Here is a 17,759-nt window from a genome sequence, read left to right as displayed (position 1 = left end):
TATACAAAAGAAGGGTGATATATGTAACCTAACACTTTAAATATTTATTTTATCAAATAAAATTATTTATCTTTTTCTATCTTATAAGAATATTAATAGAATTATAAAATTAAAAAAAAATTTACTTTTTAAGCTTACTTTTATTAAATGATACATTTACTGTAATGGCTCATATACTAATGCATTCCCAATCATGTTTTTACCTTTTATAAAGAATTTTTTTTTTGGTTGAGAAAAAAAACTTTTTAAATTTTCAAATTATATTGAGAACGAAAGGATGATAGTATATATTTTTTTAAAAAAATATTTATTAATTTAGTTTTTATAATTTATTTGTAAAAAAACTGAAATTGATGAATTGTCTGTCAAAGCATTTCAGAATTATTTTGAAATGTGAATGAAAAAATAAATTTTAATAAATAATTATAAATCAATTATTTACAATATTATTTATTTATTTAATTAATTACATACATAGATACATACATACAATTTCTTGTATAAGCACAATATTTAACATATTTAGATTCATTGTTTAAATTATTTTCATTAATTTGTAATTTTAATTATTAAATTATTTGAATAGGTATCAAAAGATAATTTTTATATAGAGTTAATGATTAAAATTATAAATGTATTCAGAAATGAATAAATCTATTTTTTTATTTAGTTTCTATGCCAAATGCCCAAGTAGCTAATTTAATTAAATCAGTATTCCTCTATTTACTCAAGCTAGAAATGAATATTTTATTTCAACTTTAATTCACTTTTTAAATGATTGATTCGTGTGAACAATAAGACCAAGAAGGGTTGTTGGCTGGCTGGCTATACAGTCCTGATTTAAACGAATAAGTTATTTTGGAATTTGAGTGAGAATTTTAAGAAAAGCTTTTATTTATTTATGATTTTATATATATATAATATTAGTTTTTATATAGGGTTCATGGAAATAGTGATCAACATAGTGGTGAGTGAGTTTTATATAAATATTTTTTTAATGTTTAAGCTTTTCAGTCTTATTTTAAAGGAGATTTTGGTGAGTTAGATTTCTAAGTAGTAAAGTTATTCTTATTAGAATCACAACATCTATTCTTTCTCTCTGGAGATTCATCATCTTCATCATCTTGAGATGAATACTTTTCATCGCAATCGTTTTCAATTTCTTCGATTTAACCAACAAAGCCACCTCTAGATTGATACATATCATCTTCAACTTCGTCATTTTTCCTAATTAAAAAAAAGTATTTAGATAGGATGAATCATAAAAATTTGAAGAAAATATTTACATTGATATTTTTTTAAGGAAAGATTCTTATTTTTCTATTTTTTATCTAACTTTTTCAAGAATGTCATTAAGTTAGTCATTTTCTTTTTCGTCTTCTTCTAAGATGATAGAATTTTCTTCACTGTATCCCTTTTTTATGGTACTTTTCTTAAAATCGTCATCAATTTCATCAACCTTTAATCTGTATTTAGGAGAGTTGGATTAGTTAGAGATGAACTAGTTTTGTGAAGCTTTAAATTCAACTTTTTCTTCGTTGACGTAGTTTTCTTTTTCGTAGTCTTCTTTAATAACATCTTCTTAACTAGTTTGATACATTTTAGACTTGATACTTGTGAGCTTCTTAGGAGTAGGTATTTCCAAAACAGGCTCCTATTTATCAATTAAATTTTCTACATGAAGGAAACCGCTTAATTTCATTTGATCATCCTAATTTTTTTCCTCATCGCATTCAAGAATTTCCTAATTCAAAATTTCACTGCATTCGTCAACTTCGTCAAGAATTCTTCCAAGTTTTTCTGCACTTTTACATCTTGATCTCTAAATCTGCAATTAGATTTCTGAATCTTCACTCTTTTCTCCATCATCGAAAATCAATTTTAAGTGAGGAAAAACTCTACGTTTCTGCTGTTTATCATATCAAATATATTTTTAATATTTTATTTAAAAGCAGTAATAATTTAATTATTTTATTGTTATAAAAAATTTTATCCAATATTTCTTTTAACTAACGGAAAAAAATTAATTTTTTTGATTATTATAACGCAAATTAGAATGGTAATAAAAATTCAAGTTACTCCGTTTCTAATGAAATTAGCTAAATTATAAAAGTGTTAGCTATGATGAATAATTTTAGAAAATATAATGAATGTGGCTTGCTTGAAGATGCATTTAAAAAATTTTTTGCTTAACTAATTTCATTGATTGTTATTTATATTTTGATTATAAATAGTAAAAGATAAAGATTCTTTTGTTATTTACTTACTTATTTCATAAAACATTAATATCATTTTGTAGAAGAGTAACGGGAGTTAAGTCAATTTAAATATAAAATTTGGCCATAATAAATGATAAAAAGTTTTACATTTGTAATTTTTTCTTATTTTTCTTGTTCGCCTCTTACTTCTTCTGTGACAACATCTACAAGGGAAGATTGTCTTTTCATTCTAAGTTTGTTTTACTAACTCTTTTGTTTTTGATTTCTTTCTATAGAGCATCTTTTTACGTTTTTAACTTAAATTAAATCTAATGGGAAGGAAATGTCAATATTGCTCATTCTGTGGCTGCTAAAAGAGTCATCTGAACAAGATCTTTTGATAAAATAATCATGTTAAATAAGTTGCGCTAGAATTAAAATAAGAAAGATGTAATATCATCAATAAATAATTAATTACGTTTGTTACTCACTAAAATTAGTACTGAGCAAATTATTGCTGTTGTTAAGATAGTCCTTAATGGACACATTTAAGTTATCTTAATTTGAATTCATTTTTGTTTATCACTCTTTTTTCTTTTATTATCTCTTTTTTTGAAGATTCCTGTATGTATTTTAAATTTCTTGATATTTGTAATGATTTCTATATTTGGATTTTGCTAGCTAATATTTGCGAGATCTATTAGAATGAATTATTTTTGATATATTTAACTTGAAAAAGAAGAAAGATAAAGAGGTAGATAGATAGTTTTTGATTGATTGATTGATTAATATTCTGATTTCTTTAATTGTTATATATTTTAATAATTTTTTTTGCAATAATTCATTTATGATTAATTGATATTGATGTAGTATTTAAATTAGCTTCGTATAGGTAAAAATCAAAGGAGAAGAAAGAATGAACTTTGCATTATTCTTAATTAATTAATTAAAATAAATAATAATAACAAAATTTTCTTTTTTTCACCCCACCTTTCTTTTATAAAGTTACTTAATTGAATCGATATACATATATAAATGCAAAAAGATTGCATCATACAAATAAATATATTTTTTAATTTATCTGCTTAATTAAATATTTGGTATATTTATAAACAAGTTAGATTAGAATTATCAGTTGAAAAATTAATTTTTTATGTTTATTTGATGCTTTTTATTAAAAATACATTCAAAATAATATGTGAAAAATTAATTTATCCTTTTATTTTTTTCAAATTTTCTTATTTTATATAATTTTTTTATTAAACATATTTACTTTTTAGATTTGCAAAAAATTTAAGATTTGACAATTTAATTTGAACGTTCTCTTATCAAAAAGTAATTCAGTATTGATTGATTACTTATCTAAAAGAAATTTCATAACTCATCTTGATTTCATATTTGATTACAATATTTAGATGAAAAGCTTTTTCGAAGGAAATTAAATTCAAGCAATTAATTAAATTTTTAATATTTTTATTATACGCCTTTTAAAACAAGTGCATTCTTTCTATTTCAAGAGAATTTAATTGAATCAAAAAAGAAAGAATGATAATTTTTTATGATAATTCCTAAAATAGGTTTTATGCAATTTCCCACCTTTTCGATTTGCTATTGAAGTCAAAAAGAAATTTTGTTAAGCTTAAATGTTAATTTCAAGTAATATTTTGAATTCTGATTTGAAAAATATCTCATCTAAAGATTTTCTATATGAAAGTTTCTTAAAAATAAAATTATGTTAAATCTAATGAAGGAAAAATTCTAAAAATATCTGTATGGATAGGATTTTACTTAAAATCTACTTTAATCAAAATCTTAATTAATTCGCATTCAATAATTTTGAATTTAAAAAAAATTAATTAAGACATACAATCTGCCTATGTTGATTAGAATACCAGCAAAGATTTCAAGTATGCAAGATAAAATAAAATGGATTAATAACAAATGTAATAGAAATAGAAATGGTTAAAATATATTTAGAAATCTTATGGATTTAAAGAACACAAATCCAACTAATTTATTGAATTTACAGAGAAAATAAAAATTAATTTGATAAATTAATAAGTTATAATTTAAAATAATATAATTATGTCTTAAATAAATGGAAAAGTAAATTTATTTATCACTCCAGTAGACTTTATTCATGAAAAATAAAAAAAGTTTTTTAAGAAATAACTGTTATTAAAAATAGTGTAGATTCACTAATTATACAATGCACCTTATTGCTTACATTTTATGCTTTAAATTGATTTTAAGAATAATCATAAATAACTAGAATAGGAATTAGCTAAAATAATAATAAGTGAGATAAATAGATAGAATTTTATATATTTAATAATATTTATTAAATTAATTTGTTATAGATAAAAGAAAAATTTAATATTTTTAAATGTATTTTTTATTAATTTTTAGTAATTAATTAATTAAAATAGATATTAATTAATTAATTATTTCATTCGCAAAGTAATTATCTTTCTACTTGTTCTTCTTCTTATTATTGTTATTGATATTCATATTATTATTAATTTTGATGTTGTTAATACTGTTGTTATTATAAAAATTATTAATTTTCTTGTTCTTTTTACTAATTTTCCTCATGATTTATGTCTGCATTATTCTATTCATTATTTATTTAATCAACTGAAATTTCATTTATTTATAGTTGCTCTAAAAATAATTGTTGGAAAACATCATCATTTTTTTAGTTTATCAGCTTTTATTTTGCTTGATTGTTTGGCTAAGAGCTCACAAATAGCTATCCTTAATTAGCTTGTTATTAAACAAATTCATTCATGAATTCTTAATCTTTTTCATTCTAGTGGCTTATCACTTACTGTTAGCTATTTTGAGGTGTATTAGAAATTTAGTTTTTAATTTAGCTCATTACATTATTATAGCTTAGCTGGCTCTGCTAAGGTTTTTAATAATGAGAGAAATAATTACTGTACTATTATGAACTTTAATTATTTTTTTATTCTTCTGTTAATTAGCTATATAATTGCATGTGATTTTCTGTATTTGGATCTTAATGCTAGGTTTAATCTGATTGGGCTGGTGGGTAATTGTATAAATCTTCAACACCTGCAGGATTTCCTAGAGTTTACTATAAGTATTAATTATCGTTTGGTAGACATTAATAATTATTTAGCTAATGCTATTAACTTTATAGTAATTATTGTTATTATTAATTTTACTAACTCATTTAGTTATGGCCAGTATCTTATTATTAACTTTACTGTTGCATTTATAGAGTTTATTAGAATAATTTTTTTTTTTATTCTTCCTTTTTTATCTCAGATTATACCTTAAGAGCTACTAAATAGTCATCTTTTTCTTTGTACTATGCCTATACTTATTCAAATTCAATTTACTCTCTAAGCATTACAAAAATCCAGTATTAGCGCATGTTGTCATTGTTTTACTTCTCAATTTCTGAAACACCGCTAACTGTTTTTAGATATCTTTTTGTCTGGTCTCTTTTATGGAAAGGGATGTAAAAGAAATATAAAATTTTAGTGATGAAAAGCTCCATCCATTTATTGTAATTCATCTCAGTTTAAATTTCGATAGACTCTGATTGAATTTTCGTTTTGAGCAATTTTTAAGATTGCTTGAGATAATTTTAAACAAGCTAATTTTAGAAAGAGAATAATCTTATGAACTCTGCTAATATCCTATGCTCTCTAAGTATAATATTGTATTATAGGATAAATCTTTAACTACTAATATGAGTTTGCTAAACCATTATGTCTTAATCGCTCATTTGAGATTATTTATTCTAATTTTATACTTGAAGCTATTTTCCATCAATAAGTTTATATCCCTACAGGACTTGCTCTTCATAGTCTTTTATAAAATTTTTTTTGAAATTATTCAAGAAGCTATAATAAGTATTCATCATTTCTTTGGTTTACTGAGCTTTATTTACTAATTTCTCAAGTTTTTCTTATTTTTTTACTATCATGTTTTTGAATCCTTCAACTTCATCTATCATACTTTGCTTTAATTGATAGCTATCAATGCAGGCAAAAATTCTTTTATAATCAACGAGTAATAATTTTTAATTCTTTCCAGAAACAGAATCTTTTATCTTTTCTAATTCGCTTAATAAAGTTTTAGTGTTTATTTTTGGGTCTAAGAAGAGCTAAGTTCCCTTAAATTTAAAAATAGGGTTGAAAAATACGATTTCATCAAGGAATATTTACAGCTCTTCTTTACGTTCTAATATCAATTTATCATCTATCTTTTTACCTAGTTATTTAACAGGAATCAAAGGTATTGGTAATCCAGGAAGTGATTCAATCAGACATTCTCTCAAAGCATTGAATTCTTTATATCTTCTCTCAACAAGGACTTTTTCTTGATTAGGTTAAATAGTACTCTCTACCTCAATAATATAAGCCACATGAGCAGGAACTACCATTCCAATAAGAGAAGACTGATTTTAAATTACTTTATGCTCTTTTATAGTTAATTTACCAAGAAGATTTTCAGAGAATAATATCCTTCTTAGTTCTTATGCAATGTATGCCTCATTATTTTCTTTAATAGGTTAAACTTAAAGCGATTACCCTCTCATTAAAGGGATATTTTAGTTATATAATCCACCATTCTACTAATTAAATTAATTTTGATTGTTGCTAATCAAGCCCGCTCCATTTAAAAAATTATTGTTTCCATATCTATTGCTTCCTTCATAATTATTTGAAATCTGCATAGTATTAGACCTTTAAATTGTATTTTGGTAACTTTGATTTTAATTTGTGTTATTTTAAGGTGCCATAGGATAATCAAAAAAAGATTGATCTACAGGTGGTGGAGGTGCAGGTGGATAATATTATTACTGCAGTTATTGTTGTTAGATAAATTGTTATTAGCCAAAATTTTAATTTTGATTCATTTAATTTAGAGAAGGAAACAAATTTTATTATTGTTAATATTTTTGTTAAGGTTAGTAAATGTTTTAATGGTTGTATTGATTATTTTAAAAGTTATTTTGTTAAAATTGGTTGTTTGATACTTAGTATTGCTGATTATTAATATTATTTTATTAGACAGTAGCTTAAGGCTTACTTAGACTATTTATCTAAGATTCAGTAGGATAGTTATATAGTGCATTTTATTATTCAGGTTGTGGTTAGTTTTAAGGAGCTGGTGGATAATTAAAATTTGGTTATTATAAAGCAGGTTACCCATATTTTTGTTGAGAGTTTTAATTAAATAAATTCATTTACTAATTGGGAAGCACATTATTGGCATTTAAGCCATTATTCTAATTTTGAATACTTTAGGAAACTTGCATGTTGCTTTGGTTTTAGCTTAAATTCAATGCAAAATTTTAATTTTTTTATTATTAAGATTGATTAATGTTGTACATAATTTCTAAGTAATTTAGGAATCTTGAGTAGCCTACTTTGAATCCAACAATATTTGATTGCACAGGAAGCTCGAAATAAAATTATCTATTTAATTGTAGCTTAGGATTAATAGGATTGTTTGGAGGAAAATTAAAACTTCTTCCTTAATCTGTTGTAAAAGAAATTTTATCTATTTGATCAGTTGAAATGCCAAAAATTTTTGTAATATTCTCTTGTGGCCCTAAATTTATTACTTCGCTTTAAACACTGAAAAATTTAGAACCTTTTGATTTATGTCCTTCTAACTCAAATGTGATTTTGTCATTAATTTTTCTCTTTTTGTTATTCTTTTTTTTTTAATCTATCAATTAGTAAACACTCTAAAATCCTACTATGTGGTCTTATGTATAATAGATTTCTATATTTAAAGGCCTAATATCCTCTGGAGGAACATCTTTATGCTTACTCATAATTAATTAAATATCATCATTCAGTTTACAGTCCTTCGCATTAGTGTTTCCTAACGTAGTCTTTCCTAATTTATCCATTTATATTAATGACCTGCTTTAAAATTATAATTTTTTTTTTTGATTGATTATATTTTCTTTCAGGATATTTGTATACTAAGTTTTTGTGTTTTCTTTATAAAATTTTTAATAATGTTGATATTATCTATTGATATCTCTTTTAGATTAACTAATATATTAGATGTAATTCTTTGTATCAATAATAATATTTATTTAGCGTGAATAGGCAAAAAACAGATTCTGATAAGAAAAAAATTTTGCTTTTCACCTTCGAATAAAATTTGTAATATTTATTACTTCAATTAAACTTCAAGTCAGAATTAGTATAATTTTTTTTGAATTTTAATTGTATTGTCAGCATTTATTGGCTTTTTCAGAGCTATTTACACTTAATAGTAACAATTTCTTAAAAATAATACAAAAATAATGAAAACTTTAAGAAATGATTTTAGTATTATTTAAAATAATAAGTTTACTAAATTAAACTTAAAACTTATCTTTGAAAAAGTTAAATTATAAATATTTATCAAATACTTATTAAATAATAAATATAATAATTAAACAAATTTTTATGATACTTTGACTAAAAATAACTATTTTATGTATTAGTTAATTTTTTGGAATAATAAGAATCATGTAAAGTTTAAGCATTTTAACTTCATACATTTTAATTTATTTTTTTAATTGAAAGTTACATAAGCATTTTTTAAAAAATATTGTATTCCTTTTCAAATATTATATTAAAAGATTTTTTCAAAATCAACCAATCTTAAATTAATTATATTTTTCTAATATATACCAATCTTAAAAAGATGAAAAGATTTTTTAAAAACCATTCAAATAAACAATTTGTTAATTATTAAACTTAAATCTTATCTTTGAAAAAGTTAAATTATAAATATTTATCAAATTCATATTAAATAATAAATTTAATAATTAAAACAAATTTTATAAAATTTATGATACTTTTACTAAAAATAACTATTTTAAGTATTAGTTAATTTTTTGGAATAATAAGAATCATGTAAAGTTTAAGCATTTTAACTTCATACATTTTAGTTTATTTCTTTAATTGAAAGTTGCATAAGCATTTTTTAAAAAATATTTTATTTCTTTTCAAATATTATATTAAAAGATTTTTTCAAAATCAACCAATCTTAAATTAAAGATATTTTTCTAATATATACCAATCTAACTAAGAATAATATATTTTTAAATAACCATTAAAATAAAACAATTTATTAATTTTTTTGAGAAAATATGCTTCCTTCCTTTTAAATGAAATTTGCAATTTTTAAATAAATTTAATTGTTATAAAAATAAAATTTAAATTTGCTTAAATAACTTTTTTTATTAAATTAAATAAATAAAACATTTATGAACGGATTTATATATTTTTCATCATAAAAATATATTCAGTAATTAAGTAAAATAAATATATTCTCACAATTATAAAGATAACCATTTATTATCATCATAAAAATATATTCAGTGATTTAATAAAATAAATATATTTTCACAATTATAAAGATAATTTTTATTTTTTAATATAATTTACCTTTCTTTAAATAAATGAAATATTATTCATTAATAACTAACTAATGACATCATTTAATAATATTATTTATTGGTACTAGATTCATTCAGAGTTAAGTCAATTTATTTCTATTTTATTTTATTTAATTTTCATTTAAAAACAGCAATAGAAGTTTATTTCATCTAACTTTCATCTTCTTCTTCAATATCATTCAAATTGTAGTTAGCTTTTGATTTATTATTTATTTGAGTGTATAAAAGAGGTTTTATTGATCCACTTGAACCCTTTATTTTAAATTCAGTATCAAAGTTCAAAGTAAACTAAGTTGGATTTTTCATAATTGACTCATCACTTTATCTTCTTGATTCTGGTATCCTGCCAAAATCATCAGTTGTTTCTTAATAGCTTTGAGGGTTTTAAATATTATACAAAACTTATTAGGTTTCTTTTATTTTGTTTTCTAAGCGCTCTATCCTTTATTCATAATATGTTTTGACTCCACTGATCTCAGAATTTTTATTTTTTATTTCTTACTTCCAGAATTTATACAAGCCTTAAGAATTAGCATGTGAAATATAAAAAGCAAACAGAAAAACTAAAAGCAAGGGGTACCATGAAATAAATTCATATATATCCTTAAAAATTGTGACAGTAGTTATTTTATCTATAATATAACCGTAAAGGGATTAATTAAACGATGAGTAAGGACTGCAAGATCTTTTTTTAATATAATATAAACTTTATTAATATGAAGTAAATTATTTAGATATGATATTACTTTATAGAGTTACCCTATTACACTGCTTAAAATATGTTAAGATAATATAGGGAATAGCAACAAAAGATAAACATTAGAGTTAAATTCTAAAAATAGGTGAAATGAAGCTTTAACTAAGACTTTGGTGCTCCTTTGTACTAAGGTAATTTAAATTTATGAATTATGAGCCATTCATTGTAAAAATTAAAGTAAAATAATAGGACAGAAAAGATTATTGCAAATCCTGTAAATGGCAAAAGAGCTAGTAAAGTCATATTGATAACAACTAAAGGTATTTAAGCTTGCATCATACTGTATTCTACCCTCTTATAGAATGGTGAATCTCCTTATTTACCAGAAGAAAAATATGTGAGTATGGAGGGGAGATATTACCAGAAAATATTGACTATAAAATGACCTACAACAAGACCTAAAAGAAAATGGGAAACCTATAATTTATTTTATTTAAATAATGGTTTAAAGTAATTATATTATACGAATAGGAGATTACTTATTATTCAGGACAATCAAATTTAGATGAATTATAAGGAATTTTTGTAGAAAATAAGTCAAAGTCTAGTGTAATTTAATTATTATTTAGGAAAGTATTATAAGTTATCAATATACTTAAAGCAGTAGGAATTGATTAACAAATAAATTTTATGCTATATTTTTTAGAGTTTATTTCATTAGAATTAAATCCTGCTTTTTATTTCATTATAATATTCATGATTTCGCAAGAGAATCTACCAATACAAGCAATAGTAGCACCATGAGCAATTTCACTCACTAACATTATATTTGCTATTTTAAGTAAATAACCTTCATAATGAATATACGCAGTAGCAAATAAACTTCCAACTATGATAGCAATAAAAACAAATAAAATCAATATATCCTTTATCTGTTAATGAGAGCTTAAATCTTAATATTGGTTTGTTGTTTCATATTTAAAGTAAGATTCAGCATATTTCTTCAAGGCAAATTGACTTTTTTATGTAATTTGATAATCTTTTATTTTCCAATTCCATTCAGCAAAGGCAATCCTGAAATTATTTATTTCTTTTCCACTTTTAGCTATTTCTCTTATTTCCTTTTACTTTACATCAGTAAATCTGTTTTTTATGTTATTAAATAAATTTTAATATATCATGTAAGATAATTAGTTTATAAGAAAGTGGCTAATAATTAGAGTTAGAAATAGCCAGTAACAGCTACTTAGGAAGATTAAAAATATATAATGAAATTTAAACTTAATTATTTACCTTAAAATAGAGAAAAGAACTTAGAAAACAAAAAAAATAGTCATAGTAATAATCAAATACAATCCTAATTCATCGCTATAGCTATGTAAGAATATATCCTCGAAGCTATCTATCTAGGTATGAAGGAAGAAATAAACAAAGAAAGGTACAAACAATGCTAGAGAAAAAATATAAATATTAACATAATAAGCATTCGAACTAAAAGAAACCTCACTCTTACTCCCATATGAATTTGAGATTTAATATACTTAGCTACTTAAGTAGTAATGATTTTCAACAGTTTAGCTAATGAAAGTAAATATGCTCTTCATTTTATTAGTTACTTTTACCCTGAATGATTTCTAAATAAAATTATTTAAAAAACATGTTAAATTCAAAGTATCAAAAATAATTTTTAATAATATTTAACTATAAATTAAACATATGTTTTCATAAGTTAAATTATCTTTTATTAGAATAATTAAAATACAAAAATTAGCAAGATAAGCTAATAAAAATGTAAATAAATATTCCTAATGTAAATGTAGTTATTATAGTAAAAAATATTTGTAGGAAAAAAATCATTTAATTAATTAATTTAGAAAGAGTTATTTGAAAGAAAATTATATAATTTTTTTTGTTTTAATTACTTGATTTAAAGCTTTTTAAAACTCTTCTGCTTTATCGTTAAATAAAGATTGTTTTCTTTTGATAGCTTTTTTAGCTTATTCTACTTTTATCATTTGAGTTGCGAAGTGGTTTTCTAAATTACTCTTTTCTTGAATCACTGTATCCAATTAGTCTGTTTTAGCTTTTAGATTTTCATTTTACTAATTTAACTCGTTCAAGTTTTGCTGCTGCTTTCCAATTTAAGTGCTCAGATTTTATATTTCTTGTTCTTTCTCTCCTAATTTTTTCTTAGCTTCAAAAAATAATTAACATTTTAGAAATAATAATGATATTATTTTTTTTACTAACTTGGACAAGCTTATTTTTTTATTGCAATTATTATATCTATTTTTTTCTTTGTAGTTTTCTTTGTCTTTCTCTTCTTACTTCAGCTTCTGATTCTGATCCTTCAGATGATTAGGATGATGAAGAGGAAGAAGAAGAAGAATCTCTTCTTTTTCCTTTTGTATTTTTTCTTTTTCTAATTTACTTTTCATTTTCTTCGTTTTAATCTTAAAGTGGACTACTGTCTTTGTCACTGTTTATATAACTATCACCAGTCTAGTTATTATTATCATAATTACTTTTACTTTTATTGCTCCTTTATAAAGGAGATCTGATTCTTTGGGTAGTTTTCTATTTATTGTATGAGTTAAATTGACTAAGATGGGAAGATTTATTCATTTTATTTAGAAAAGATTATGTGGTATTGTGCGTTATGTAAATAATTATAAGGATTTATTTATTTATTTTTTTTGTTACTTTTCTTATTTTATTAATTAAAATTTTTAATATAGTTAGTGATTTTTAAAAATTAAAATCTTTCTTTACTACAAACTTAATAGATCCAGTAATATTGCCATATTTTAGTAAGACTATCGTTTAATTATCTCAATTGATAAATAATGATAGTCAGCTTGAATTAATTTCAGGCATCAGAAAGCCACATATTTAAATCTAAGCTAAGCTTGAAAATAATGTGTGACAAATCATAAAATTTTCAAATTGTAATTAAAATAAAATATAAAGGTTACATATTTTTTTAAATATTTATTACACTTAAAAAGTTTATATTATTTAATCGAGAAGTATTTATTTTAATTATTTATATAATTAAATTTATTTTTATTAAATGGAATTCTCAAAAAAAGTTTTTTGGTCTACCTAAATTGTTTTTTTTAAGATTTAAATCTTAATTAATATTTTCTTTAGAAGATGCATCAGCATCTTTACCATCAGTTGTTAGATATTGATTTAATAATTTGGAAGAAGCAGTAGGAGCTATATGAGATTATGAAGGATTTCCAAATCGATTCATCTTTGATAGGCTGTGTAGCTTTATGCTTGTCTCAGATCCTTGTCTGATGTTCTGATCTTCTTGGTCTAAAAAAGCTAAAGTACTACTTAATTAAGGCTTTTGTGGTATTCTAGAATGAGGAATATTAGTAGTACCATTGTTAATGTTGTAATCATCATTTTCCTAAGTTAAGAATGCGTCTTCTTCTAAAATTTTATTTGCATCATCAATTCTTTTTTCAAGCCTATTTATCCTTGATTCGTAATATTGTTTTATGCCAGATAATTCCTTTAATTTCTTTTAAAACTCAAACTCCCAAACTCTTTTTTAATTTTATGAGACCAGGTAAGCCACCAAGTATATAATGAATAATCCATAAATCAATGGTAGCCAAGTTAAAATATCATACGCGACTCCTATCACTTAAGTATCATAAAGGTACTACCTAAATCTATTTGCCAACGAAGTAGTCTACCCCATAAAAGGATTACAATACCTTTTATTTGAATTAATTAAATGATTGATTAATTAAACTTTAAATTAAATATGCTTACATCGTATTATTATCAAAATGATAAATAGGAGTAAAAGTTCTAACAAAGAAGAAAGAATAATAGCAAAAACAAAAAAGTAAAGTAGTATTATAGAAAAAGCTAACAAATCCTTTTAAGTGAGTACTTGAAAGACCTGAGAATTAAGGAAGAGTAATTTTCTGTTAAATTAGCCATTCGTTTAAAAAGTTTAACAGCAAAATAACCAAAAATGCAAATATAGAAAAAAAGGAAAATGGCAATAGTGCCAAGAAAATAGTATTCGAAACCAAGAGAGAAATGCTGGCATCAATAGTATCAAATTGTATGCTTTGTTCAAACTTACTTTTAGATCCACTTTTCATTATCGAGTTCAATATAGAAGGAATATATTGAAATACTATGCTTATTATAAAATGGCCGATTAGCAATCCAAACAATTAGTAAGCAACCTATATTAAATTAGTAAACACTGTTTTAAACATTCACTAAAATCTTTTGCAAATAAATAATAAAATAAACACTGTAATCTCTAAAATTTCAATAACTATTAGTGCTGAGTTATTTACTTATAGTATTTTTATAATTTTTTATTTTTTTGAATGTAAAATTTTATTGAATTGTAAATTATTTAAAACAAGCAGTAGATAAATAAATAAATAAATTTATTTTAAAAAACTTACCTAACTTTCTCTACAGACATATTTAGTGTAATCATAGGATATATTGTTTGTTAATATTCCAATGTAAAAAATATAAGTATCATTCTCAAGGATAACACTGTAGCTCATCAAAATACTAGCCAATATCGGAAAGATTTCTGAGAAGAATTTTTTTAAATATAATAATTTCGTTCTTGAATCTTGGTTTGCCAAACCTTCAAATTTATTAAGTGGAATAATGATCATGTAGACCATTTTACTTATGCAAGCAATTATTAAGCCATTAATTATTTCACTAATAAATTTTATATCAACCAAATCAAAGAAAATGTCTTTTTAATGAATAATGATGACTGGCACAATACTTGAAATAATTAAACCAACTATCAAAAATCTAAAAATCAGCTTTTAAATTAATCCAGCGTTTTAGTCCATGTATTTTTTATAATGAGAATCCTTATCAGAATAATACTATAAAACTCTTTTTGTCAATGATATTTGATTTTTTTAAATAGAATCTCTTTCTCTTATTTTCCAATTCCAATCCCCAAATACTATCCTAAAATTAATAATTTTCTTGCTTTTCTTTGCCTCTTATCCAACTTCTTTTTTTTTAATGTCGTTGTACCTGTTATATTGATAGGATTTAAAAAAAAATAAAAATAGTGAAATTCTTTATTTAATTTTCAAAAAAATATTAAAGATCTTAATTGATTTTGATTGAAAAAAGCAAAGGAGTTTTTTGAATTTTTTAATTTAGTTAAATTTTTAATCAGTAAAAATAATTAATTAAAATTTACTTGTAGATACCAACAATTAATTAAAATAAAAAAAAGATTGCTAGGCTGACAGAAACATAGGAGTGAGTTGAATAGGCATAATTATGTAAAAAGAATGAATCTATTCCACTTATTTTAGTGTTAATAAAGTATTCTACATAAAAGGGAATAAATATGAGCACAGAAAAGAGGTAATTGTTGAATAGAAATGCATTTTTACTGAAGAAAACTTCACTTTTTGCACCATACGAATTAGCTATCTAATAGACATATTTGCTTAAAAAGTAATTATTTGACAAAGCAAAGAATAGCTAATTAAAAATAAAAAGAATGGTGTTTCCCACTTCCCTTACTTTTGATTGATCCTAATTAATTGAATTATTAAATATGTGGTAAGTTAAGTAAGTAAGCAAGCTGGCAAACAAATATAAATACATAAACAATTAAATAAAGAACTAAATTGTTAACCTAATCAATTGAAGTTAACGAAAATATCTTTAAACTAATCAAATAAATTATTCTAGGAATTCACATTAATAAAATTGTAAATGTATTTTTTCTTATTTTTAAATAGTTTTTTAAACTAACAAAATCTTGTAATAAATTTGGAAATTTATGTTATAAGTTTAATAAAGAAACAAAGAATTTTAAATATTGAAGTATTAATTGTTTGTTTACATTGTGCAGAGCCTTGTTGAAATTATCTGCTTTGATGTCTACTTGGGTTTATTAACGCTTCATAAAATTCTTTTTTACTGTTTCTACTTTAAGTTTGTGAGCTTCATAATTAGATTAAACTAGGTTTTTTTGCTACTCAATCATTTAAATTTTTTATGTCTCCTATTTTAGTTTTTACCTTTCTTTATTGAGCTAATCGACATTTTACTTTTAGTATTCTAATTCTTACTACAAATCTTCAATCTTGTTTTCTTGCATATCGATTTTTTTCTGACCTGAATTTAAAATAAATAGGTTCATTAACGCTTATTATAGCCACATTATTATGCTGGTTAAGTTATTTATGATTGTAAAGTAGAATAAAAAAAATAGTAAAAAAACAGAATTTAAAGCTATTATTTACTTTTCATAATCATAATCTTTGTTTTTTCTTATTTCTCTCTTTGCTAAAGTTCTCTTAGTTTTTCTTACTGTAGATAAACGGATTTCCTTGCTTGAGTTGCTTTTTAAATGTCCCTTCTTGACTATCTCTTATTTTTATTATTTTCTTCCTCTCCAGATGATGAGCTAGATTTTTAAGAAGATGACCTAGAAGAAGATTTGGAAGAAGACTAAGATGAGGATTCTGATTCTTCTTTTCTATTTCTTTTTTCATGTCTATCCTATTCTCTATTTCTCCTGACCTTATTTCCTTTGTTTACAAATTAAGTTATTCTCTTTTATCTCTAAGGAGAATGATCATAAGCAACCTAAATATTTCTTTAAGACATTGAGTTTTATTTTTTATGATCTTAATAAATTAATTGCTAATAGATTAATATTATCAAAAAATGATTTATGATATTTTTAATAGAAAAATTCAAAGAGAAATCTTCTTTTTTTGGAGTCAAAAATCTTATTTACAACCATTAAATATATAAAAATTAGCTTTACTGGTTAAAAAGGTTCTCGTTAAAACAGCAAAATATTCATATTTTTAACTGTTAATTGGTATTAAAAAAATATTTAAAATTTCTTTTTTAACATTTAAATTGAGCTAAATCTACTTTAAATTTTTAAACAAGATAAAATAATATTTATTATTATGATCATTATACAATTTATAGTTATCTTTTAAATAGTCTTATTACATTTTAATTATACAATTTATAGTTATCTTTTAAATAGCCTTATTAAATGTTAATGACTCATTAATTTAAGTAAATTAAAATATCGAAATAGTTTATGAATTTCGAAAAATTTTAGTTTTAACGAAGTTATTTATCAATCATATAAATTTTTTCCATAATTAAAGCAATTAGTTTATTTTTATTTTTAAAATAAACAATTTTGAAGTATAAAAGGATTTAATCATTTCGTTTAAAATTAAAATGATTTCTGCTATCTATAAAACTCACAAAATGCAATTTAATTCATGAAAATATGACTTGCTTATTATCAATAATTTTAATTAAAAATCTTCTTAAAGTGTATTTGAAAATTAAAAATTAATTTAAAATCGCTAATGTAAAAGTTTAAAATTTTAAT

General features: G+C 22.6%; 4 protein-coding genes across 4 annotated transcripts; all 4 read right to left on the bottom strand. All coding sequences in view use genetic code 6, as the record gives it.

Annotated features, from left to right (window-relative positions):
• Positions 1-1,010: 1,010 nt before the first annotated feature.
• On the bottom strand, positions 1,011-2,771 carry TTHERM_00290940 (hypothetical protein; the record flags this gene model as incomplete). Its single annotated transcript, XM_001018711.1, has 4 exons — positions 1,011-1,227; positions 1,287-1,909; positions 2,367-2,592; positions 2,677-2,771. The coding sequence occupies 4 exons, from the start codon at positions 2,769-2,771 to the stop codon at positions 1,011-1,013; spliced, it is 1,161 nt and encodes a 386-aa protein (XP_001018711.1).
• A 1,876-nt stretch (positions 2,772-4,647) lies between these two features.
• TTHERM_00290930 (PX domain protein) lies at positions 4,648-8,100 on the bottom strand (the record flags this gene model as incomplete). The annotated part of the gene is made up of 1 exon (XM_001018710.1): positions 4,648-8,100. The coding sequence occupies one exon, from the start codon at positions 8,098-8,100 to the stop codon at positions 4,648-4,650; it is 3,453 nt and encodes a 1,150-aa protein (XP_001018710.1).
• Positions 8,101-9,765: 1,665 nt separating this feature from the next.
• Positions 9,766-12,864, bottom strand: TTHERM_00290920 (transmembrane protein, putative; the record flags this gene model as incomplete). Its single annotated transcript, XM_001018709.2, has 5 exons — positions 9,766-10,333; positions 10,395-10,822; positions 10,885-11,488; positions 11,639-11,979; positions 12,268-12,864. 5 exons carry the CDS (start codon positions 12,862-12,864, stop codon positions 9,766-9,768), a joined length of 2,538 nt encoding a protein of 845 aa, XP_001018709.2.
• A 563-nt stretch (positions 12,865-13,427) lies between these two features.
• Positions 13,428-17,002, bottom strand: TTHERM_000290919 (transmembrane protein, putative; the record flags this gene model as incomplete). Its single annotated transcript, XM_012798270.1, has 6 exons — positions 13,428-14,079; positions 14,138-14,565; positions 14,797-15,403; positions 15,576-15,919; positions 16,233-16,507; positions 16,636-17,002. 6 exons carry the CDS (start codon positions 17,000-17,002, stop codon positions 13,428-13,430), a joined length of 2,673 nt encoding a protein of 890 aa, XP_012653724.1.
• Positions 17,003-17,759: the final 757 nt, after the last annotated feature.

Source organism: Tetrahymena thermophila (genome assembly GCF_000189635.1).
Source record: "Tetrahymena thermophila SB210 genomic scaffold scf_8254594, whole genome shotgun sequence".
Taxonomy (NCBI): Eukaryota; Ciliophora; class Oligohymenophorea; order Hymenostomatida; family Tetrahymenidae; genus Tetrahymena; species Tetrahymena thermophila.
Note: the sequence above shows the minus strand (reverse complement) of the source record. Positions and strands in the feature narration are given on the sequence as shown.